This window comes from Drosophila navojoa, chromosome 4 (genome assembly GCF_054131105.1).
Source record: "Drosophila navojoa isolate 15081-1374.11 chromosome 4, UAZ_NAV_1.0, whole genome shotgun sequence".
Taxonomy (NCBI): domain Eukaryota; kingdom Metazoa; phylum Arthropoda; class Insecta; order Diptera; family Drosophilidae; genus Drosophila; species Drosophila navojoa.
In genome coordinates, this window is record NC_142892.1 from 15,419,619 (window position 1) to 15,446,124 (window position 26,506).

General features: G+C 36.8%; 5 protein-coding genes across 7 annotated transcripts in view; 3 read left to right on the forward strand and 2 right to left on the reverse strand.

The window, feature by feature from the left end:
• nrm (neuromusculin) overlaps nucleotides 1–26,506 on the forward strand; it is a 234,736-nt gene that overhangs the window by 137,244 nt on the left and 70,986 nt on the right. The window contains 2 exon segments of the mRNA XM_089259765.1: nucleotides 20,891–20,967; nucleotides 24,668–25,305. Coding sequence (XP_089115891.1) covers nucleotides 25,101–25,305 — 205 coding nt within the window. The 5' untranslated portion in view covers nucleotides 20,891–20,967; nucleotides 24,668–25,100.
• Nucleotides 271–2,809, reverse strand: LOC115565676 (mitochondrial sodium/calcium exchanger protein). Its single transcript, XM_089259257.1, has 8 exons — nucleotides 2,642–2,809; nucleotides 2,367–2,587; nucleotides 1,978–2,303; nucleotides 1,820–1,894; nucleotides 1,226–1,756; nucleotides 912–1,051; nucleotides 622–856; nucleotides 271–557 (listed from the first exon to the last, which is right to left on the reverse strand). The coding sequence occupies exons 1-8, from the start codon at nucleotides 2,678–2,680 to the stop codon at nucleotides 271–273; spliced, it is 1,854 nt and encodes a 617-aa protein (XP_089115383.1). The 5' UTR covers nucleotides 2,681–2,809.
• On the reverse strand, nucleotides 2,911–5,418 carry LOC149091435 (mitochondrial sodium/calcium exchanger protein-like). 3 transcript variants are annotated; one of them, XM_089259254.1, is made up of 8 exons: nucleotides 5,272–5,418; nucleotides 4,997–5,217; nucleotides 4,609–4,934; nucleotides 4,451–4,525; nucleotides 3,857–4,387; nucleotides 3,564–3,703; nucleotides 3,274–3,508; nucleotides 2,911–3,212 (listed from the first exon to the last, which is right to left on the reverse strand). In XM_089259254.1, exons 1-8 carry the CDS (start codon nucleotides 5,308–5,310, stop codon nucleotides 2,926–2,928), a joined length of 1,854 nt encoding a protein of 617 aa, XP_089115380.1. In that variant the 5' UTR covers nucleotides 5,311–5,418; the 3' UTR covers nucleotides 2,911–2,925. The 3 variants fall into 3 exon arrangements, with proteins under 3 accessions (XP_089115380.1, XP_089115382.1, XP_089115381.1); XM_089259256.1 differs by having other exon boundaries at nucleotides 4,997–5,122; nucleotides 5,272–5,391; XM_089259255.1 differs by having other exon boundaries at nucleotides 4,997–5,203; nucleotides 5,272–5,371.
• On the forward strand, nucleotides 16,707–17,583 carry LOC115565242 (uncharacterized). The gene is made up of 2 exons (XM_030390298.2): nucleotides 16,707–16,956; nucleotides 17,020–17,583. Exons 1-2 carry the CDS (start codon nucleotides 16,912–16,914, stop codon nucleotides 17,467–17,469), a joined length of 495 nt encoding a protein of 164 aa, XP_030246158.1. The 5' UTR covers nucleotides 16,707–16,911; the 3' UTR covers nucleotides 17,470–17,583.
• Nucleotides 18,015–18,878, forward strand: LOC115565241 (uncharacterized). Its single transcript, XM_089259766.1, has one exon. The coding sequence runs from the start codon at nucleotides 18,223–18,225 to the stop codon at nucleotides 18,670–18,672; it is 450 nt and encodes a 149-aa protein (XP_089115892.1). The 5' UTR covers nucleotides 18,015–18,222; the 3' UTR covers nucleotides 18,673–18,878.

The following is a 26,506-nucleotide window of genomic DNA, read 5'->3' on the forward strand; positions in this document are numbered from 1 at the left end:
TTACTGACGGCCTCTAAACATCTCGAGTTGTGGTAATCTAAGTTAAACAAGGAAAAATGATCAATATTGACATGCATCTCTGCCTAAACCTCTGTCAACAGCTCAGTGCCAATACTAACACTGCACTGGCAGTATTTATACATATATATATATATATTGAATAAAGCAAGAGTATGCCATCTAGGAATTTATGATTAAGTCTTTGGAAATAGAAATTAAATTTCGAATAAATACATACATAAGTACGTTTAAAATCTGCATTGGTATTTTTTATTGTGGCTCAATGTATGGCGATAGAAATGTTATATCGTAAATAATTTGTAATTCAGCTAGAATAATATAGAGGCTGAACAAAGCGTATATGATAAACGAGTATATTCCTATCGACCGACGAGTGAAGAAGTTGTAGATCAAGCCCCAGCCCAGGTACGAAAATACTGAAATCATATAGAAGACAAGAGCTATATAACCGTGTGTGCCGACCAGCCAGTTGACAGCGCCCTCTTCCTGAGTATGAGCATTCACTAAACAGACCAAGCCCATGCCCAATGACAATTCTGAAACAATATAGATGGGCACAATAAACATAACATACTTATTATTAATATTCTGGACACCTACCTAAGATGGGATGTGCTATAGTTGCAGCAAATGCCATTCTCTCGTAGCCCTGTTTGGCGAGTGACGTATTCACAACTACATCGCTCAGAGATGCTGCAAGAACGCGCATACTGATCGATACATAGTCCTCCGACAGGTCAAAGGATAGGCCAATTATTGCAAATAGCACCTCCATCTCGGTGAAGCAGATGGTCAAAATAAGAACTGTCATGGTGAAGCCAAGTATAGCAAAGATCTGCAAAAAATAAGCAAGTTAAAAAGTGAAAAAAATCAGTATTTTTAAGTCTTACGATATGATAAGCGGGCGGCTTATCGGTACGAGAGTGAATGAGAACAGCTATTGCTAACGGTATAGTAATCCCAAGCGAATATAGGGCATAGATAAACTCAAATTTCATTGAGTACTCATCATAGTCCTTTAGGTGAAGAGCTGTAATAAGAGAAAAGAGAAAGAAATAAAGAATATAGAAATATAGATTTACGTAGATATAGAGAACATAAATTATAACAGAAGCAGGAAAGGCGAGTTCAGTGAGAAAGACAGATGAGCAAAGAGGATAAAATATAAGTGGATTCTAAATTTGGCATCTTCTATAAAACTTACCATTAATAAGTAACGTACAAATAAATGGACTGATTATTAATTGAATGCAGTTGAGTAACTTGCTCCAACCGTGCTTATCGGCCGTATAGTCTGGATTTGGTATTATGATAACGCTGAGGAGATATAAAGGGGCGAGTATTAACAGAATGCCACGCCCGCACCAGCCTTTCAGGCGCCATTGCTCTCTATCGACGGGCCACAGTGCCTCACGGAATTCACTGAATATGAACATGTTCTTGGGGTTCTCCGGATTATGGAGTATATTCCTTGTGCTGTTCAAGTCAATGCCTTTTTCTTGTGGAATTGGCTTGGAGACACGTCCAGGTCCAAGCGTAGAACGCCGAATGGTGGACCTGCGCAAAGAGCTCTTCCGAATCATATTATCGTAGTAATAGGTGTGCCGATAGTTGTGCAGCCCCATCATATTGTCTATCTCTAAGGTAGAGAATTCTAGCTCGAGGATGCTTAGTTCCTCATGATCACTGATCGTCAAGTCTCTGGTTTTCATTTCGGCAATCTTTCTTTTCACTCCTGTGGAATAATTTTAGAAATTAACGCCAGTAGTTTACTGTCTAGTTCTATTCGGCAACTTACCCTCCATGTAAATACGTGATAGTTTTAGATCGATTACATTAACGATCACATATATTAAAAACAATGCTAAAAGAGCTGTAAGATAAATGATTAAGTACGGTATGAAAATAACTTGCAAGGAGGTTTAATAGACGCATTGACATATATATGTAGATTACCGATAGCTTCTGATATCGTAGTACGTCCTTCTGTTAATATAAAGTAGAGAACCAGCTCGCTGCACAAGATTAGAAAGAGAATATCGCGTAGTGCACACGCTTTGTTAATCTGAAACGATCTCAGATAGCAAATAATACCGCCGGACAAGGAGACGACGGTTATGCCGCTACTCAAGGTTATCGCATAGACCGGTGAAAGGCTGCGTATTGGCATTAGATTCGTCAAGAAATCAGGTGTTGCGTTGCAGAACGCAACCAAGGTGATTCCAGCTAAATATTCATTCAAATTCAACTTAATGGTAAGGATCTTGATTATCTGACAGAAGCTTAGATAGTAGAGATAACTAAACATTAGGACTCGATCAGATCTTTTAAGCTGGAATACTTACAACTTCTCCATCAGCACCAATGTCCACAGAAACAGGACGAAAACAATCACAGCGTAGAGGACAATAATAACCAGCTCCGAGCTTCTGTCATTAACATTCAGAGCGCAATACATGATTTTGTAGTATCTGAATAGATTCATGATATGTTTGCAATTATCCGCCGCGCTTACGAATTTGCAACGATCCTCGTGCTTGACAGTCATCACGCGGAAACAGCTCACCTGAAAAGTGAGTGTGCGTGAGTTGGGCTCTTTCATCTCTAATTATCCACTCACCTTGCTGTAGACTTCTGCTAAAGTAAAAGTTCGATTCATTGTGATAAAATGCTTGCTTGGGTAATATTTTCTGTACTATTAAATGTCTGTCCAATAAGCAACTGATTTGAAATACTAAGTTTATTCGACTAAAACTATTTTATGGAAATAGCAAAGCCAGAATCAGAATCAGAATGAGCGATGTTTTCACGATTTGGGGTAAAAAGAGAAAAGAGAGGTGATCGAAGAAGAAATGTGGCTAAAAATTAATAATGTACATCTGTAGTGGTTAATATATAGTTCTTTTATTTTGGTTCGATGTATGTCGATATAAATGTTATATCGTAAATAATTTGTAATTCAGCTAGAATAATATAGAGGCAGAACAAAGCGTATATGATAAACGAGTATATTCCTATCGACCGACGAGTGAAGAAGTTGTAGATCAAGCCCCAGCCCAGGTACGAAAATACTGAAATCATATAGAAGACAAGAGCTATATAACCGTGTGTGCCGACCAGCCAGTTGACAGCGCCCTCTTCCTGAGCATGAGCATTTACTAAACAGACCAAGCCCATGCCCAATGTCAGTTCTGAAACAACATAGATGTGTACAAAGTATATTAAGTGAATATTATTAATTTGGACTGCTACCTAAGATGGGATGAGCAAAAGTCGCAGCAAATGCCATTCTTTCGTAGCCCTGTTTGGCGAGCGATGAATTCATAATTATATCGCTTAGGGATGCGGCAAGCACGTGAATGCTGATCGATACATAGTCCTCCGACAGGTCAAAGGATAGGCCAATGATTGAGAATAGTACCTGCATCTCGGTGAAACAGATGGACAAAATAAGAACTGTTGTAGTGAAGCCAAGTATAGCAAAGATCTGCAATAAATCAGCATTTAAAAAAGAACAAAGGATCACTATTTATAAGTCTTACGATATGATAAGCGGGCGGCTTGTCGGTGCGAGAGTGAATGAGAACAGCTATTGCTAACGGTATAGTAATCCCAAGCGAATATAGGGCATAGATAAACTCAAATTTCATTGAGTACTCATCATAGTCCTTTAGATGAAGAGCTGTAATAAGAGAAAAGAGAAAGAAATAAAGAATATAGAAATATAGATTTACGTAGATATAGAGAACATAAATGTTATAGAAGAGAAAGAGAGAAAGGAAAAAGGGATAAAAGATAAGCGGATCCTAGATTTGGCATCTTCTATAAAACTTACCATTAATAAGCAACGTACAAATAAATGGACTGATTATTAATTGAATGCAGTTGAGTAACTTGCTCCAACCGTGCTTATCGGCCGTATAGTCTGGATTTGGTATTATGATAACGCTGAGGAGATATAAAGGGGCGAGTATTAACAGAATGCCACGCCCGCACCAGCCTTTCAGGCGCCATTGCTCTCTATCGACGGGCCACAGTGCCTCACGGAATTCACTGAAGATGAACATGTTCTTGGGGTTCTCCGGATTATGGAGTATATTCCTTGTGCTGTTCAAATCAATGCCTTTTTCTTGTGGAATTGGTTTGGAGATACGTCCAGGTCCAAGCGTAGAATGCCGAATGGTGGACCTGCGCAAAGAACTCTTCCGAATCATATTATCGTAGTAATAGGTGTGCCGATAGTTGTGCAGCCCCATCATATTGTCTATCTCTAGGGCAGACAATTTTAGCTCAAGGTCGCTTAATTCCTCATGATCACTGATCGTCAAGTCTCTGGTTTTCATTTCGGCAATCTTTCTTTTCACTCCTGTGGAATAATTTTAGAAATTAACGCCAGTAGTTTACTGCCTAGTTCTATTCGGCAACTTACCCTCCATGTAAATACGTGATAGTTTTAGATCGATTACATTAACGATCACATATATTAAAAACAATGCTAAAAGAGCTGTAAGATAAATGATTAAGTACGGTATGAAAATAACTTGCAAGGAGGTTTAATAGACGCATTGACATATATATGTAGATTACCGGTAGCTTCTGATATCGTAGTACGTCCTTCTGTTAATATAAAGTAGAGCACCAGCTCGCTGCACAAGATTAGAAAAAGAATATCGCGTAGTGCACACGCTTTGTTAATCTGAAACGATCTCAGATAGCAAATAATACCGCCGGACAAGGAGAGGACGGTTATGCAGCTACTCAAGGTTATCGAATAGACCGGTGAAAAGCTGCGAACGGGCATCAGATGCGTCAGTAGCTCCGGCGATGAGTTGCACATGGCGATCAAAGTGATGCCAGCTAAATATTCATTCAAATTCAGCTTGATGGTAAGAATCTTGATTACCTGACAGAAGCTTAGAAAGAAAAGGGAAAGATGCATTAGAATTGATCAGAGCTTTTGAGAGGGGATGCTTACAATTTCTCCATCAGCACCAAGGTCCACAGAATCAAGAAGAACACGATCGCGGCGTAGAGGACAATAATAATCAGCTCCGAGCTTCTGTCATTGACATGCAGAGCGCAATACATGATTTTGTAGTATCTAAATAGATTCATGATATGTTTGCAATTATCCGCCGCGCTTACGAATTTGCAACGATCATCATGCTTCACAGTCATTACGCTGAAACAGCTCACCTGAAAAGTGAGTGTGCGTGAGTTGGGCTCTTTCATCTCTAATTATCTACTAACCTTGCTGTAGACTTCTGCTAAAGAAAAAGTTCGATTCATTGTGATAAAATGCTTGCTTGGGTAATATTTTCTGTACTATTAAATGTCTTTCCAATAAGCAACTGATTTGAAATACTAAGTTTATTTGACAAAAACTGTAGAAAACAGCAAGGTCACATATATATTTATAAACTAATAATCAAATAGAGCGAAGTTTTCATGATTTAGCATATAAAGAAACGAAAGGTGATCCCTATTTTTTATGCATTGGAGTTTCATAGCAAAAAGAGACTATAATTTGTAATAAAGAAAAAAATGCGCCTTATAGAGCTTTAGTCAATAAATCCCTCTTATAGAAACTCAATCAATTGCTTGGTCTTCTACGTCGTTCAGCCTGAAAACCTTTCAAAGAGGTGGCCAACCGACATAGCGAACAGCTTGACTAAATTTATCTAGGTCTAATATACATATATGTATATTTATATAAGCAACACGTATTTCCATAATAAAAGCGAAAGATCAAGTAATCAAATTATGCGCAAATGAAAACCGCGCAAAGATAAAGCAACAGAGCTAACAAGAAAAACAAATGGAAAATTCGGCCAAAAGGAAATGCTCGGCCGCAGATGCCAAAGTCAAAATTTATTTGCAGCAACAACAAGAGCAGCAGCTAGAGCAACACGAATGTGCAACAACGGGAGAAAAAAGTCTACACAAGACGGGAAACATGTGGCCCGGCGTTGCGTCTCTCGCTCGGGCACTTGACCAACACGCGAGACGCCGGCAGCGCTGCTGGCGTAAGCGTTAACGTTAACGCTAACGCTAACGTCAATGTCAGCTGTAAGACGCCAACGCAGCCGGCAACATTTCGCGCGTTGGCCATGTTAGGGGTGGCTTTTCGTTGTTGCTGCTGCTGTTGCTGCCAGCGTCGCTGTTGCTGCTGCTGCTGCCACGACGCGTCGCTGCTTCGGCTCGTTGGCTTTGGCTTTAGCTGCCCGTGCAGCCATCAAGTGGATTTCAGTTTCATTTTGAACGTCGTGCGTCGAGTACGTGGACGGATTGCCCTTAGCATACGCGCGCGTTCTTCGTCTTACGAACCGAGAAACCAACTCGAATCGAATCGAATTGAATTGAATTGAATTGCAGCTGACGTTGTTGTCATTTTGGCCTGGCCAACACCAAACAGCAGAACAACAACAATTGCCAGTAATCAGCGCGCGTGTGAAAATATATTTGAGAAATAATACAAAATAAATAAATCTTAAGAAAGAAAAATTCCATCTGAGTTATGCACAGAGAGCCATGTGAAAGTAAGCTTAAAGAAAATGCTCAAAGAATATATATCAAGTAATAAAAAAACAAAATTAATAATACCCCAGAAGAAATAATAAATAAACGAAACGATATAAATGAAGTTGAAATTATATAAAAATCAAATAAAAGAAATAAATATAAATTAACAAAATAAATAAAATGTAATTTTAACATATAAAATAAATTTTAAAAAATTGTATATTGTCCAGAATAATTTAATAAATAAATATTTATTTAATATGAAATGAAAAAATTAAATAAAAAAATAATTAAGTTACCTAAACACTATAAATATATGAAAGTAAATAGTGAACGCATCTGAATAACAATAAAATTGAAATAAAATTCGAAATATATACAAATAAATATTTATTTAATATTCCAATAATTAATATTTTAAAATATAAAGTCTGCTTTAATATATATATAAAAAATAATAAAATATATAATTTTAAAAATTTATATATAAAATATATATTTAGCAACATATAGTTATTCAGGGACTCGACTAAGTATGCGTGTTGACCTTATGTGTTTCTGTAATAACTCACAATAAATTGAAAAGTTTTTAGAAAAGATTTCAACATAAAAATTTATGTCACAGCCAAAAGTAAATCAAACACATAAAAAAAAGAAAATAAAATAAAAATGAGCAAATGTTGAAAATATTTTTTGTACGCGAAAAACGAAAATGAAAATAAAATGTTTATAGGTATATACATATGTATGTATATATTATGTACAACAGATACATGTGTATATATATGTATGTTTTAAATATATACACAAACATATATATAAATCGCCGGCTAAGCAAATCGGCAAAAATTATATCATAGCCGAGACCAATTTTAAAAATAGCGCGCAACGATATTTAGCTTTTTTTCTTTGCTTATAATTCATGCAAAAAATGTGTCATGCCTGGCAATATACATATATATATATATATTTAAATTTTCCTATATATATATATACACATCTATCGCAAAAGTAAAATCAAATCGAGTAGAAGATATAGCTTGTTATACACAACTGAACTGAAAAGTTGAGCTGTGCTGCATGCGTTGTCACAAATGATGAGCATATGTTGTCTCTGAATCTGTTTATTAGCACTATTCCGCCATAAGTCAAGGCACACAGTCTACATGCGACTGGAAGCACAACAAATCGAATCTGATGAGTGATTTAGCCTATAGAATTATAAATACTTTTGACAAATGGTAAAGGGCAAACAGTTTTAATTACTTATTTAGTAGCCCAACATGAGACAAAACTCGCTCAAGGTAATATCTATTAGTTTTAGAGAAGAAATGCTCTACATCTTCTTCTCAGTGGGCAAGTCTTTAAGACTAAAAATGAATTTGTATAAATAAGATAAGAGACAGACATTTACTTAACATTACTTCAACTATTCCGTATGTTCAGCCAGCTGCTCCATGAGCTCTATCTGCATATTTAATGTATCCTCTATTCCTTACTTTCTACGTAACATATTTAAAATATATTTTACCGCTGCTCTAGCCACCCTTAAAGACAACAAAAGTGATATCAAATGCCACCTGTTTTCCACTCGGCACTCGCTCGATTGACGTGCCTCAGCCTGTGAGCCAAACAATTTTTTCAATTGCTGTGGCACATCCTCCAGCAGAGAGAGAGAGAGGCAGAGAGAGGGAGAGAGGGAGGGATCGAGGTTGGGTAACATTTTGTGTGCACATTTTAATTCATGGTTCGATGACCACAGCGGAAATTCCTTTAATGAGCGCTGCTGAAGCAGAGCGAGTGACCAAATGCACGTGTCCCAACCGCTCGTAACCTGAACCCGGCTCGTTGACCAGCCAGACAGACAGACAGTTGACCAACCGGACAGTTGGACAGGCCTAAGGGGCTGACCCTCGTTTTCTGTCTCGCTCTGCATTGCATTTCAATTGTTCAATGCTTTCATATCATTTTAAAGGTTTTCGTTTGGATTTTTTTTGGAAATGTGTTCTACGTTTTGTTTTTTTACAAAATTAAAAATTTGCCTATAAAATAAAGCTGAACATGTAAATTGCAAATTATATGCGCGGCTGCACATGGCTAAGGCTATGGGGCAGAGGCGTGGCAGGTGTAGGCGCTGTGAGGTGCGTGTAATGTGTGCTACGTGCAAGGGAAGCCAAATGGATGGGACTCACAGCTAGCCCAGACCAAAACTGAAGCAAAATTCAGTTGTAGTTGTAGCGAATCGGAGTTGGGCTGAAATTGAGAAAATAAATTGGATTGAAAAGTGAGGAAAGTCATATTCATCAAAATAAATTACAAAACATTTTAAAAATATAAATATACAAGTAAACAAAATGAGAAGAGATTAAATAAAAAAATAAAAATTTATGAAATATGTAGATACAAAAAAAGGAAAATAGAACGTTTATATAAATATAATATATAATTTATGCAAATAATAAAATAAAACCTATAATAAAATAATATAATAATATATACATAAATTGAGATAAAGTAATTAAGATGATTTTAAAATAAATTTTTTTATCACTTGATACAAAATATATGTATCTACAAAAAGTTTGACATACCAAATCAATATATGACATCAAAAAGTATTAAATTGCATCAAATAATATTTTAATATACAATAGAAAATAAATAAACAAAAATTGTACATTTAAGCCAATTAAAAAGTTGAATAATACATATTTTTTATTAATAATCGCTTTCATATAAATTTACCCAATTAGCTCAACAAATAATATTGATTTAGATAAAAAATATAAATCACACAACAAGTTAACGAACTAAACAACCAAATAGCTAAATAAAAGGCAAAAAATTAATAAAAGCCAAACAAATAATGCACATTTGGCTAAAAAAAAATGAAAAGCACTAAAGGAGAAAATATTGTGGCTACAATTATTAATAATTAATAATTAATACACATTGATGAAGCGACAAAAAAGGAGAGAAAAAACAAATGCATTATTTATTGGGAATAAACAAATATACTAAATACATATATACATACATATATCAATATATGTATATATAGAAAGCAAACAAATCGCAATAATAAATAATGTAATTTATGCCGCATTAAAATTTCCCAAAATTATAAATCATATGCAAAATGATATTTGGCAAACGCAATCAAAATGTTTTGGATTTATGCAAATGCCAAATGAGATTCATGAACGAAACGTAAGTAAATTGCAATTAAATTGTAAATATTCCACACAGTAATATGGCTGGCACTCGACGGCCCAGTCAAGCGCATTGAATCGGCCGACAGACAACTTGAGAACGCCAAGCCACAGCAGAGAGGGAGTACCCATATTGTAAAAATAACTGCCCAGGCACTTGGTTCATTTGTTACAATTACAAACTAACTCAAAAATAAAAAAAGAAAGAAAGAAGCAGAGCAGAGCAAACTTGACTTTGAGTTGAAGTCGAGTTGATCTCTGATTGGAAATTTTCGTTGGCAACTAAATTTGTAGCATACCTTCTGGTGCAGGTACACCCACTCACCCACCCACCCGCTCACCCGCTCACCTGCTCAGCTCTCAGGTATTTCGTTTCGTTTGTGCAATCAATCAAGCGCATGACTAAGGTCAGGGAGCATGGAGCATGGGGTCAAGTGTATCTTCAAAGTGCTTAGACTTTAGGCCTGACTGCACAGCATTTAGTTCGCTTCGAGTACTTGTTAAGGCATGCCCCTAGACTCACCCAGACTCAATTTCTTTTTAGTTTATTGTGTTATTTTAATGCCCGTCTGCTCGGCTACTTACAAAAATGTAAAGCAAACAAAAGCCAAGGTAAACACAATTTTAGCTGTTGGTTCGTCTTCACCTTTTTCGCAACTTCACGAAACGAAAACATTCCCAAATAAGAGAGACAGAGAGGGAGAGAAAAAGAAAACAATTGAACAACACAATTTCTTATGCAAAGGCTAAACAACAAACAAAACACTTTTCCCAAGCTCAGTCAGCCCCCTTTCACTCCCCCTCGAGAATTAACATTAAAAGCCCGCGCTTCGCACATTTCTGATTTCTCTTCGCGTCTTTTTTCGTGGGTTCTTAAGCTTTGCACCGTCCCATAGAAGGCTTCGTCTCGCTTTTGTTTGCCCTTTGATTGTTGGGAATATTTTCTTTATCAAAGTGGTTTTTGTCTGCCTCCGCCCCCACCGCCCCTTTTTTTCTGTAAATGGCAGCGGCTCAGCAAAAGTGGCATAATAATTGCCAAATTATGGTAAAAGCTCTCCGCCCTGGCTGATAGGTTAACAAATTTTTGGAGCGACGAGCAGCAGAGTTGAACAAATGTTGTTTGAGAATAAAATTTGAAATCAAAAAATTAATATATATATTTTATATAAATCCTCAAAGAAAATGAAATTTTTTATACATAACCTGTTTACCTAAATCATGAAATGATTTTCGATATTTTGATTATCGACTTTCATTCATTATTTATACAAAGCGCCCTTTCGATTAATCGATTTCCAGTGCCTTTTGCACAATAAAAATATTGTTCGATCAAAGATAAATAAGCAAATAATAAAAAGCAATTAATGCGCTTGTCATAGTCAACATGTGTGTATGTATGAGTGAGAGCGTGCATGTGTTGTGTGTGTGTGTGTGTCTATTTGTGCTGTAACTAATTAAACAAAAACAAGTACGAAGCGTTTGGAAATTGTTGAACCTAATAAAAATATTAACAGTCCACACAAGCAGTGCAAGACAGAGATGGATAGTGATTCAGAGAGAGAGAGAGAGGGGAGAGCGAGAGGTGGGCAGCCGCATAAATATTTGCTTGGCGTATTATGGGGGTCGTTCATGTTTGCCCATTGTCCTTGTCATGTGTTTGCTTCTGCTTTGCATGTCATAAATTGCTGCATAAACAAAGGAGCAGCACAGCACAGGCCACGCCCACAGGCACCCAAAACACACACACACTCACAAAAAAAAAACCAAATATCCAAATGATATTTCGCAGTTTTGTATGTTCTGAGACATGTGTCATAAATTCAGTGGCTCGGCTTTATAATGATGATGTTTTGGCTCTGCTCCTTTGACGAAAAGGGAAATAGTTTTTCCTTTTGCTTGCCATGTTTTACCATTTCTATTTGCCAACTGTCTGGAAGCTGTTGGAGTCGGATTGCTGTTTGCCAACTAAACAAAGCGAAAAGCTTCGTGGCTGCAATGTCTGGCTACCGAATTCATTCTTAGCTACAAATTTGGAGTTTGTAAGAGTCTAGAGATATCATATAACGAATTGATATATTTTTTAATATTAAAAAGAAATATATTTAACAAGCTGTGATACATAAATATAAACAAAAATTCCATTTGGAAAATATATAAAAATTATTTAGCATCTCTAGAGAATCTGCTAGAGTATTTTCAAGTCTGGCAGACTTCTTCTGTGGGACTTTCCTAGCATATCTCTGCATTCACTTACTGCTCCTTTTTTCACACTTGAAGCTAAAGAAAAGAGAGTGTGTAATTGAAATTATTTTAAGCAGGATATCCAAAGTCAGTCTGATGGAATGCAGTCCAAATACGGCGGGACTGTCACACCACCTGTTTGTGTGGAAAAGTGTAGGAAGAAGAGATGGGGGGAAATATGGGATAAGTAAGAAAAACACGCAAATTGTTAACCGCACACACGAAACATTTTTCATGGTTGGTTTATTTATTTGTTTCTGGCTTTTATTTCCCTTTTCTCACATTTCCCTTTATGTTGCGCTGATGGTGTGCGTTGATATTTGGTGATGAATTTACGACAGGCATGCATTCAAATCCTGCACACATGGGCACATACACTCGCCTGCCCATATGGGGGCATTGCCTTTATTTCTAATCTAAATTTATGTGCAGCTGACCAAGCGTCCCAACGCGTTGCCATTATAATTTTTTAATACCCTGTGCAAGGGGTATAACAGATTTGGTGAGGATGTTGTGGCGTGCAGAAAGTTGAATATAAATAATGTAAATAAAATATATATTATAGAGCTATATGTTTAGTAGAAATCTATAAGTTAATGAGCCTTTTGCTACATAGTATATAAAATATATATTATTTTTAGTTTAGGTTAACTTAGAAAATATATATAAACAAAATATATAATAATAAATATAAATAAAAAATAAATATATAAATATACAGTTGGTATATAAATATACAAAAAATTAAAAAGGATTAAAATGATCCCATATTAAATAAATATTTTGTTGATTCGCTCATTAATAAATAAAAAAATAAATAATAAAATTAACTTTTATGTCAAATCATACTTAAGCCTCCACTCCACATTCTAATAAACATTTTCAGTCCATCAGCTGGCAGTTAGCGCATGAATTATTCGTTGGGGTAACTCTTTCAGTTTCCTAACAATTTATTTTATTTTATATGCTTTTTTTTATTCTCACACCTCTGGGGACTTATCTGAGCCGCCCTGCTCGCAGCTCTCAGGCTTCCTATTTTTATATACTTTTTCTTTTCCTTGGCACTTGCGGCACGCAAAGTTGTGTTAAGCACCCGTTGGAGACTTGAGCGGACGGTGTGCGAATGAAATTGGCAAATTAATTAATGAAATACTTGGAAAGTGGTGTATATCTGTCTCTGCTTTATAGTTGACCATGTGTCTAATTAGTAAACGGAGCCAGTCAATTGCCCAATTGCTCAATTCCCAGTCAAGTGAAATTTAAGATCCTTGCCTCAAATCCAACTGGGAGAAATTACATTAAAATCCGAAATAATGAAATTGCCAGCGCAATAAAATCATTTTATGATTATGGCGTGTGTGTGTGTGTGAATGTGTGTGTGTATGTCCTGTGCACACACTCACACATACACCCACGCACCGCCTACTCGGTCTGCTGACAAACTTGCCGATAAATGTCGCCCGGGACAAGGGAAAATGCGTGTGGCATACTTTGCGGTGGGGCGAAGAATGGGGCGTGGGGGTGGGTGGCTGGCTGGGTGTATGCAGGGTATCTTTGGGGTATGACATTCCCTCGCTTGCTACGCGCTGTAAATTAATAATATCAACTTTGGCAGCAAATGTCAGAAAAGGGCAAGCAAATAGCTGACGTCCCCCTCTCTCTTGCGTCGGCTGACATGAGTTCCCTCTCCCACTCCAACACTTCCCCACTCTCCTGAACTTCTGACAACTTTTTGATGCGTGTGTTCGTGTGCGTGACTTACTGACTGTTTGGTGTTTACAGCCTGCCGAATCAAACTTCAATGTATGTGACATCTGACTTTGCGGGCAGGCCACATGAATGCCGCCCTTATATACTATGCCACGTGAGAGGCTCTAAGTGCGTTCAACATTCAAATCAACCAACTACAAAAAACAACAACACCAAGAAAATTATGATAAATATTTTTTTTTTTTGTGTATTATGATATGTTCGCCTGTTGATTGAACTATTTCGGGCAAGCTCTGCTGCCTTGGCTGCCATTAATATAATTAACAGCATTGTTCTGTATGTATATCAGATGTAAACTAAATGTGATATTAGATAAGTGATATAATATATATTTTATACAATTTTCTCTTATATGATTTATTTAGCAAGTCTGCCTTTACTTTGATGACTGAATTGTAAAAACTCGTTTGCTTAGTTAAATTATTTTTATTTTATTTTCTTTTTTTTTCGATTACATGCTCAATTTTATTTTACTTGTTATCATCATTTATTTTTTATTTATTTCTATGGTATTTTTGGCTGCAAGTGAAAGACAAATAAATTGTTAACATGCTGCATTTCAATTTACACGAAAGTTTTGCCAAATGCCAAGGGTCAGGGAACAATGGGCACTTGTTAAGTGTTTTCTGTTGATTTTTTCGTTAAAAAACAATTTTGCATTGTTGGGTTGAAAGAATAGAACATGAAATATGTGTATAGGAATAGGGTAGTACGAGATATGTAAAATAGTATAACAAGGTAGAAAAATTTAAAGATGGGTATATAGAATATACAAAAAAATATAAAATAAAAAAAAAAAAATATATATATATATATATATGTAAAATAAATAAATAATAATAAAAATATTAAAACAGACAAAACAAAAAATTAAAAAATTAAAATAGAAAATAATTTTTAAAAAATAATAATTATAGTTTAATACTTTTTTGGGCAGAGAAAATTAATTTAAAAATAAATATTTTGCTAACAATAATTTATTAAATATATACATCAATATATAGCGAATATATATAATATTGCAGATAATGAAAAGAAATTTATAATTGTCTAGCATAAATAAATAGTATATAATAACAATAAATATGTCTGTATATAAAGGCTAAATCTGTCATATATCTATGTTACTAAATTCCCCATCTTTAGTCTCTTTGGTTTATTAAAGTTTCCTTATGAAACAAGCTGAAATTGAATTTAAGCCACCTTTACGTTAGTTGGCACAGCGAGTATGTGTGAGTGTATGTGTGTGTGTGTGTGTGTGGTTAAACATTTGCCTGCTGGACAGTGAGGCAGCATTTTTATAAAATGTATATAAAAAAGAGAGAAAGAGCAAGAGAGAGAGAGAGAGAGAGAGAGAGAGAGAGAGAGAGAGAGCCCGTGCTCAGAGCAAGACAAGCACAGCAATCAGCCGATTTTATCAGTGCAAAAGGAGAAAAAGGGAAAAATTATATATAAAAGAAATTGCGAGCTGAAAAAATTCAAACAACATGCAACAAAGTCGTGCGGACGCGAGTAGATTGACTGGAAGCGCCCAAAAAGCGACTCCAGTGCTGCCCCACTCTCTCTCTCGCTCTTTCCCTCACTCTCTCGCTCTGTTTCGTTCACTCTGCTACTCCACAGAGATGAGGCAAAAAGTGTTGTGAGTGTAAAGTGTTGCACATCAGGCCACAATGGCGCTAAGCCAATAAATTAAATCAAACAAGCGCGATAACCATTTCACTTTTGCCATGTCTATCCACACACACACACACACATACAGCTGCAACATTGTTGTTCAACAACAACAACAATAAAGTTAAAATGGCGTAAACAGTATAAAAAACTGAAATGCATGAGCTTTTCACAGTAGCAGCCGCAGCGACAAAACAAAAACACTGCAAACAAAAAATTCTAGAAAAAAACTGAAAAAGGCGTTTTAAATGCATTTTAATAAAAGGCAGAAGCGAGAGAGCAAGCGAGACAGAGAGACTCAATGCGAGAGGGAGGGGGAGGAGAGCGGCTGAGTGTAGTCAAGTTTGAAAAAGTGTGTGGTAAAAATTTTGTAAAAGCTTTTCTGACACTTGGCTGCGTATATGCCATAAAATATGCTGCATATTGTTGTTGTTGCTGTTGTCGTTGTTGTTGTTATGACTCGCTCATCAATATATAGAAATATTTGCGTGTGTTTGTGTGCCGGCTTATGGAAATACTGTTAATTTTGGCCAACACAAGAGGACGCCATTTTGTTGTCGCTGGGAAATTGTTTAAGGCTGTTGCCATGATCGCCAATTTGGTTTTATAGCTGAGGAAGTCTACTTCAATAGTCATGGATTTATGATATGTGCCACGCCTCGTAGTAGATGCAAATGAAATATATTATTAAGTTATTAGCGAGCTTCAGTACAAGAGAGTTACGATTGACGACCGTACAGTGAGAGCTCGTGGGTAATAAAGATTTCTGTCTGATGGTTCGGCTCGTCATGCCGATCCATTGGGTTTTCTGAGTTTTTTCTCAGAGTGTCAATTATATAGCTCAGCTACTTTATGCTATCTAAACTATATTTATTTACAGCAAAGAAATATATGAAAACCCAAACAAATTATTAATTAATCACGCAGCAAGACTCGTAGACTAGTAAAGTAGAAGAATGTGCTTATCGGTTGACATCTACTGAGCCTGCAATGAGTCATATATAAACGATAGAATGTAGAAGAAACATATATGAATATTTCAGAAAGAGAGTAAGAGAGAGAGAGAGAGGGAGAGAGGGAGAGTAATATAATGAGATGAATTAAAATCTACAATTAGTTATCCAGAGGACTAGCAAAGTAAATGGAAAGACTTTATACAACCTCGTAGAGTTTTCCATTTGTTAAATATTAAATATTCTACAAATATATAAATATTAACGTTGTTCAATACTGTTTTCCGCTCTCAATATGCACCCATTTAAATAAATCAATTTGTCAAACAAAGCAAGTTTCGCTTTGTCTGTTTGTTCAGTTTCCCCTCAATTTCCTTCCACTTGTGTGTCAAAGTAAACAATTTTTCTTTAAATTTCCGTGCGCTGTTTATTGTTGTTAGTTAAATCACTATTCAAACACAAAACATACATATTCCGATAAATATTTGTATTACTTAAGGCAAGAATCTTTCGGTTAAAACATGAAGTTGGTTCCAGCCACACTTCTCATCGGACTGGCTGCATTGGTAAGCGCATTGCGATAGTCATCGTCCTTCTCCAAGTTAGCCTTATTCGTGTATCGACTGCAGATCCTAGTGCCCTGTGGCCAGTGCCGCAATCTGGCCAGCAGCTCGATCGTAGTGGATGGCGCTGCCCAGACGAATGCGACCGCAATCGCCGCCAAGCGAAGCAACGAGACTGAGGAGGCGAAAGCCTCGTCCGCATCGCAGCCGGTGTCCAGCACCGTGATTAGACATATTGTACGCAGGAAACGCGCAGAGAAGGAGCCCACGTTGCCCTTTGAGTTCCCCACAACGCACATGCCATGCGACCTGGACCAGAACGGCCGGGCACAAGTTGTTGATGCGTTTCCCAACCACTGCATCTGGGTGTGGAACCACAAGTATGCGTCCGAGGACTTCTTTCGGGTGTTCAAGACCTATCAGCTGGAGGCCTTCTTCTTTGGCCAGTACTATGAGCGCTTGAAGCGCTTCGAAATCGACCCGCACTCCTGGGACTACAGCAACGCTGGCGCCTAGTGATAGCATCAATGTTAGCAATGCAAAAAGCGATTACAAAATTCACTGTGCTCTTCTCTGGGTAATTCATGAAAAAAATAGAATAAACGTGTTGGTTTCACTATTCAGAGTAAATGAGCTGCGATTTTCATTCGAGGAGCGCGGAGCGAGAGGAAAGGAGTATTCAAAATTTATAATGTTTATATATCGGGAATATCGTAAATGTCGTCAGAGGAACAAAGTCCAGAAATTCCCATTCCAGAGAGCTGAGCGGCAGAGGACTACCCTGAATGTCAAATGTGTGTGGGAATACCGTTATTATCGAAGTTGAGGAACCTGGAGCGGATGAAAGTTTAGCGGGTGTATGGAATGAGAGGACTGCCATCAATGTAAAGTGCTTATGGGAATATCGCTACTCTGAATGTCGAATGTGTGCGGGAATATCGTTAATGTCAACTAAAGTGTTACTAAAAAGATCATAAATGCATGGGAATATCAAAAAATAAGAGGAATATCAGCAATGGGTAATGTTTATCGAAAGATAAGAGAGGACTTCCAACTTATCACGAATTTCCGCAAGTTTCCAAGGTCAAGCAAGACAGAGTAGGCGTTGGGATCTGAAGAATCGGTCTATATATGTGTGCACATGGCTTATGCCAGTTATAAAGTTTCATTCAAGTAGTACACACACAGGAATTCCTGTTCACAGATTTTTCAGATTTTCAGATTTTGTATTTGATTTTGTATGCGAAATTTGTAAAGTATTTATTAGACATGCCGGAGCTTTCGGACGCGGATTGGGAAGTGCTGAGGGATGCGTACTCTTTGCTGGACCGCGATGGAGAAGGTTTGGTTCAGACGCGCGAATTGGCTCTGTTTTTCTATTCTCTAGGAATCGAGCCGCCAACAGAAAGTGAACTCACAGATATGATAAATCAACTGGATATGAGTGGCAACGGCGTCATTGAGTTTGAAGAATTCGCCCACGCGATGGTCTTACGACTGACGCACCCGCAGAATGAGGACGATATACGCGAAGCCTTCCGCATCTATGACAAGGAGAACACCGGCTACATTCGCCCGGATCAGGTGGGCAACGTCATGAGCCAATTGTCCTGGAAGCCAACGGAGGAGGAGCTCGAAAATTACATACGCTTGGGCGACGAGGATAAGGATGGCCTGCTCAGCTATGAGGAATTCACGAAAATGATGACCCCCCACTAAGAACGAGTCGACAGCTCGACTGCCGCCCAGCCCAGATCTACAAGCAGGCACAGAGTACAGAGTACAGAATTTTCTAGAGCGTACACTATATAGAGTAGTTGAGCTACATGCTGTGTGTGTGTAGGTAGCATTCAAATGACTTCAGGAATCGATCAAATTATTCGTATGGAAATTCACGTGTCACTTATGAAGAACACTGATTAAAATATAGACCGTATTATTAAGCGATGTGCTGCTCTTTGACTTTTGACTTCAACAGATCGAACTAAGCATTAAATGCAAATTGAATGTCTTTTGTATTTTAAAATCTATATCTTTTGTCTCGCTCTAATTGAATATTCATGAATGGAGACAGCGATTCGTGTGACTCGTATTTGAAAGTTTGCCTAAGCCTTTAATACATCCAGGCTCCACTTGAGGCTGGAAGTGTGCATTGGCATGCCATAAATTTAAATTAGCCCCAGCTGAAAGGGCTTTCGCTTCATAATTGTCTAATGTGCTCAAATTGAGTTCTAGCTTAGTCCGTTTTCTGTTTTCTATAGCTCACATTAGGCAGTTGCCAAAAAAAAAAAAAAGCCGCTGAGGTCACGCTAAAAGCGTTCAAATTCGGTAGCCAAAAAAGAGGGAAGAAAGGGGAAAAAAGAAAGGTAATATATAAACAAAAAGTCAGCTCCCTTTGGACGTTATAAAATACGAAACTACTTAGCCGCGTTGATGAATTGTGACATTTTTATGGGTTTGTCTTTGCGTCCAGGCAAACAAAAAAAAAAGGCAGTCAGTGAAAGCCAAAGGCAAATGGCACAAGCTCTTGGCTTAGCCATGGCCATAAACAATATGGTCAGCCAGTTGGAGATTCTAGATTCTGGCCAGCATGCATCTACCATTCGCTTAAAATATTGGGCAAATTATGGAAGTGCCAGCAGCACAGTGCAAAAACAAATGCGCAAAAAAATACCAAAGAAATATACTAAAATATATATACATGTGTGTGTTTGTGTGCTTGTGTATAAATACTTTTAATGCGCGATTCACGTGTCGCCAACGCGTTCGACGCTTGGCTTAGCCATAAACATAACTCAGGCATATTTATAGTTCTGCCCTCGCATGATTTATGCGCCGCCCGACTCCTCTTTAATTAAAGTTTGCCATTTTGGCATTTGTAAAACGCCAAGTTTTTAGGCATAAAAGTCATATTTCCATGGCACTTCATAACACTTAATTGGCCATTTCTCAGCCCGTTGGCCGTTAACGATGCTAAGCCACAGGTGAAAGCGAACTCAGGCGAACTGGCTCCGACTGACACTCGGTGACACAATGGAGGCCCTAATGGCATGGCCTAGCATAGCTGGCCAGGAAAATATTTCAATTGCCGAGTCTTTATCGCCAGTTTATCGCACCTAGACCCGATCCGTGCAATCCACAGGTAGCAGCGTTTAGCCGTGAGAAAGCTCCCACTACCTGCTGCGATTTCATATCCGTTTCATGCGCTTTCTCATTCGTTTTTATGCATTGCATCATTTTTTTTGCCTTCACTCGACTCTATCAAGGTCTTCTCTTCTCTCCTCTCGGGCTTATTGTTCCCTAATGTCTAATAAAAATACACAAACTGAACTATCTCTGTGCTCTTTCTTTACATTTTTCTTTTCTTCTTACAAATATTTATATGCGTGCCATTGCGAGTGCCTCAGTTGTCGACTATCAATGGCAATTTAACAGCGTTCTCGTGCGTATACGCAATATCGTATACTTAATATGCAGACATTCTGATATGCAGCGCCCCGCTGAGCACCAGATGTTGCTGCGTGTCTGTGTGTGTGTGTGTGTGTGTGGGTGGATGGATGGATGGCAAAAAGTTTGTGTGACTTGCTGACTGTTCATTAGAGGCCGAAGAGAACGTGCAAAGATAAACAGCAAACCATTAAACGATATCTCATCAAGAAAATCGCCTTAAATATGTTTCTGCCTAATTTCCCACGATTGTGTATAGGTGTGTGTGTGAGTGTGTGTGTTGGGGAATGGCCGTCCAGTCAACCATCCATCCAACCATCCGGCATATGCATACAAAAGCAATTTAGTCCATCTCTGTCGCTCTTCCTCCCTGAGAAGCGTTGTACATAAGCAAAAAATCGCTAGAAAATAGAAAAGAAAAGCAAAAAGCAGAAAAACAAAACAGAAATAAGAGAAATCTAATAATTTTTTATGTATTTTTCTCTTTCAGCTCTTGGCTCTCTCACAGTTGAATGACCACAAGGCCAAAGCGGGAGGCTGCCATGAGGCCAGAAGAACGCTGAAAAGGTAGAGAGAAAAGGCAAAAACCGAAATGAGAAATGTCGCAAAAGAAATAAGAAATTAAATGAAGCAACAGACATGTATGTGCTCGTGTGTGTGTGTCTGTGTGTGTGTGTGACGCACAACACATAACGGGAAATTATGTGGCACATCCCATGAAAAAGATGCAAACACACAGAAAAGGATCAGAGCAACGTGGCAAAACCAGATTAACAAGCCAATGTTATGCGACCGCAGATAAATTACAAACTGAAGCAACAAATATACGAAGGAATATAAAATACCAAAAATACAACAAAAACAACATAATATCAATATTGTATTATTTCAATTTAATGGATAAACAAATATAATACGAATATATAAATTATATAAAAAAAATAATTTTATCTGAGAATAAAATCATATGAATATTATATTTTCTCAAAATTATAAACAAATAAAATACCAGAAAAGGTACAAAAATCATAACATTAATCACATTTTATAAGCCAAACATAAACATACCAAAACTCATATTAAATGATACAAGAACTATAATACCAAAAATCATATTAAATAAAACTAAGAACTAAAATACCAAAAAAAATTCCATTAAATGACACAATTATTACTGATGCGATATAAGGAAATAATAACTGCGCTTCTCAATGGCTTTTTGAAGTATTTTCGTAGCATCATTAAAAAATACCCATAAAGAGCAGATAAACATGAAAATATCAAAGAATTGAAGAAGGAAATAGCCAATTACAAACTCAACCAGTATGTTTCTCTTGAGAGAGCTACAAATGGTTTCCAGCATCTTTCCATTTGCTATTTCATCTCTTGGCTGTTTTTTGCTGTTGCTTCGTGCAACTTGATGCCACTTCATTTGGCTGCTTCAGTTACTTCGCAGCAAATATTTTAATTTTGCACGCGCCAGCTGTTTAAGCTGATTAATGACAGCCAACAGAGAAAGCGGCTGTCAATCAAGGACGCTCAGGACGAGACACACAGCCAGCTACTAAAGGGAAGGCGATAGAGACAGGCAGACAGACCGAGAGAGAGAGAGAGACAGGGAGAGTATGGGTGGAGCCGGGTCAGCGTGAATAGACAGCTAGTTAGTTGGCTGGCAGCTGACTTGACGGCCATTTAAAACAAATTACTTTAAGCTATCCGACAAATTGCAATAGCAAAGAGTAAGAAAAATTATGATCACAAGGCAATTTAACAAGCAGGTAAAGAAGCAATTCAAGACGATATTAAGATTGATGAAAAGGCATTACAAATAGAGGAAATCGAGGAGTGCAGAGTTTAGAGAAAGAAACGAGATGAATGAATAAAATGTTGCAATTTTTAAAAATTATATAAAAAGAATTAAAATAGAATAAAATTCTAATATTTCGTATTCGAATTGCATATATTTATTATTTCAAGTTTTTATTCAACTATATTTCGATTTTTATATATATGATAATTATTTGCTCAAAATATATCATGAAATGATTATTCTTAATTTTTTAAATATTTATATTTTATATTTTAAATTATTAATAACTATTTGTTCAAAATATATTATGAAAAGAGTATTCATAATTTTTTATAAATATTTTCTTATATATATGAAATAAATTTTATCAACTATCTGGCAAACACCTTGAGAGCAGTCGATATAAAAGCAATCTGCTTTAAAATTACAAATGACGCAAAAGATGTGAAAGAAACTTTTCGGCAAAACGTCAAAAGGCAACAAAAACTTGAGCAAACTAATGAAATGAGAAATCAAATGTATATACACTAGATACATATACATATAGTTGTATGTATGTATGTATGTGCATATATGTGTATATCTGGTCTATAGCTGCGCTGCCAGTTGACTTTTGGTGGCCACTGTGTGCTAGAAACTGACCAAGCGCTATATACAGATATATGTGTGCGTGTGTGTGTGTATCAACGCGTATATACATATACATATATATTTGTATTTCTGATTGCATTTGGTATTTGTATTTGTATTTGTATTCGGACCACTCAATGTGTCCAGTCACGTTTTCATCAACAACATTTCGGCTAAGTTTTTGGTTAATATTATTTGTTTGTTGTTATTCTTGCTGTTGTTGTTGTTGTTGCTGTTGTTGCTGTTGCTGCTGTGGCTCTGTGCGCATTCCACGCTATTTATTTATTTTGCTTGGTTCGTTCGTTTTCGTTTGGCAAGTGCCAAAAGGCAAATATTGCGCATACGCCGCGTGTGTGCGGCCTTCGACGAAATCAATAAGCGGCTGCCTCTAAACTATACACAAATCGCCTCCATAGTCCAGTTGCTGCTGGACAAACAAACAGCAGCAGCAGCAGCAGCAGCAGCAGCAGCAGCAGCAAGAAATCGCAAAAATATTTCCAAGCATACTTTTAGGAAATAGCAATTGACCACGCCTCCACTGCCCCTCAGCCCGTCTGCCCTTCAGCCTGTGGCGGCGCCAATCGCCTTTCCTATTCAATAAAACCAATTTTGTTTCTGTTTGCCTTCGACCCAAAGCAACAAAAATTAGAAGTTTAATCTTGAAATTCCTGAAAACTTTTATTCATTATGCTTAAGTTGCCAAGCGTCTGGCTTGAAATGTATTTAATTTAGTTTTCGCTTTCGTGTCTTCGATGGCAGGGCATTAATTTCATTTGACATATTTAAATGACGGCATTTGTGTAATCAAATCCAACTGAGCTCAGACAAAAGCAAAAACTCAATAAATAATTCATGGAAATCTGAAATAATTTCAAAGCAAATTGAATGCGTATCAATTGCAATTGAAGCACGTGTGAAATTCGATTTTCACAGCAAATAAACTTGAGAAAACTTGAAAGAGCAAATTTGCATGAGTTATAATCACAGGCTCGAAAACAACAGATAATCGCCAGGTGGGCACACTCAAGTCACGTATCAATGGCAATTGTAAGCGAAGCCGTATCGAATCAAATACAAATTCATCGAAAGCAAGTTGCCAAGGGAAGCTGGAGCTACTACATATGACAAAATTTCAAAGTAAAGCATATGGAGTTTACACACAAAATAAATAGATTTTATTAATTACGAAACACGTTGAAATATACATTGGATAGAGAATAAAATAAATTTGATAAAATACAATAATTAATTTAAATATAATAATTATTAAAAATATTAATGATAAATATATATGTACATATGTTAAAAAATATATTAAATCGAATTAAAATATTCCTAAAGATTTTTAATAATAAATATTAATAAAATAAAATATACATATAAGTAAAAGTAAAAGTAATATACAAATAAATAAAACAAAATTAAAAAGTTCCAAAAAATGTTTAATAGAAAATTATAATAAAATATAAAAAATATAAGTAAAAATAAATAAAATCAATAAAACGAAAATAAATAAATAAATAAAATAAATAAAAAAAATTAAACTAAATTAAATAAAAAATAAATACACTTAACTTAAATGGCTTATTACAGTGAATAAATAATATTAAAAAATAAAATAAGATTCAATCAATAATAATAAAACATAAATAATAATATAATGCAACTTTAATAATATAGTTTAAAAAATATAAATTTCAACTTGAATAATAAAATGCAGTTTAGCTGAATATAACTAATTTAATTTTGCTCTACGCCCTCGCATTTCCATGCTAATCTGCTTTGTTCTCTTTTTTTCTTTCCATTTTTTCCCAATTCTCTTTGCAGCCGCTTTCCATAATGTTCAATGATTGTAACTTATCGGCAGAATTGTGAGAAATAAGTGTAAATCAGTGTAGAGGAAATGTAATTGTAAGCAAGGGAGACACAGAGGAAACGCCAAAAGAAATAAGAATATATCAAACAAACCATCAAAATCAACTAAATGCCAAAGCGACGCAGCAACAGCAGCAGCAGCAACAGAACTAAAATCTGACAACGAGAACTGACAAACGAACAAGCGAACCGAAAGGACCCCAACCAATACACTCGCCCCTGCTCCTGCTAGTCCTGCTTCTCCTTGAATGTGCGTGAGTGCGGCAAAGGCAAACGCAAAGGCAAAGAGACCAAAGACAAAAACCAATAAATAGAAACCGAGCAACAACAACCACCTTGGCAACATTACGTACGACGAGCTGGCAACATTTACAACACTGGCAACATGTTGCTGAGGCGCTTAACACACAGCGGCAGCAACAGCAACAGCCCAGCCAGAGCGCCCTCGCCCCCAAACCCAAAGCTAATCGGATTTACAAGGCGACCTACAACAACAGCAACAGCAACAACAACAACAACAACAACATTTGGCACATGGCTCTGGCCACTGCTCTGCCTGACAGTTGTTGCTCATGTCAGCGCCCAAATAGGTAAGTGCCACCCACCGTCTCCTAGCTCTATGATATAATTACAGACAAAAATAGGAATTATATATAGAATTAAAAATGAACAAAATAATAGGCATGGCCAGAGCATTGGCATGTCCGTAGCCAGCTGGGCTGGGCACGAGCAGGAGCAGGTGGATAACGATTCTATCAGACGGTCGAAACCCATTAAAAAGTGAAATATCATTAGCATAATTATGCAGAGGGCCATAGAAATACCAACCCCAATGCACAGATATATATACATACATGTATGTACATATGTATGTGTGTCTATCGTGTACGTAAATGCAATTGAATTTGTGGTCTTTGAAAACTATCGAGCAATCAAATTTAATTACGCATTTTACAAATTATCGTTTCAGTTTGAAATTGAAATCATTTGAAATGGGCTGCGACAGGAGCGGGCAGGCAGGCAGCCCATTATGGGTTCCTATTATTAGCTTATATTGTAGTTAGATAAATACAACTAAATATGTTTGCCCATTAAGCCTCAAATATTGCCGATTTATTTATTACTCAAATATGCAATAAATATATATATATAAATATTATTAGTTGTGGCTACAGCTATGGGCAGCATTATAGGCATATATTTATAAGAGAATGGGAATAGACTTGATGTTCAATAATTTAAAGACTACTTCAACTGCAGAAGCAGAGGAATTTCTGGCGAGATTATTTGTTTATTGAACATACAAGACTTGTTAAGCAAAAACTAAATCCAGTCAGTCTGAAGAGTGCCTGGCACGTAATAGCTTGCAAATGTGATTGAGTGTGAGTCTATCAGTGCATTTCTCGTTTAGTAAGACAACAGATCTAGCTTACAACGCACTCACGCATACCATTTACTTCTGTTTCCTTTTTTGTGGCTCTTAAAGTCCGATGGTAAGCCACGCCCCATAGTCATTGACTATTTGGCTTACAGCACAAAGAAAAAATTGCGAAGCGAACAACAAGCTCATCAAGAACAAGTAACAAGAGCAACAACAGCAAAAAAGAAATGTTGTTAGAGCCAAGAGAATGAAGCACAAATAGAGGCGAATAGAAGGAAAAAAAATGAAAAAATAAGAAGAAGAGCATGCAAAAAACTATGCAATTTTTTCGCCTGCAGAGGCAAGAGAATAGTGAATGGTGAATAGTGGACAGGAGAGAAACCCATCATAAGCTGATGTCCTACAAATGC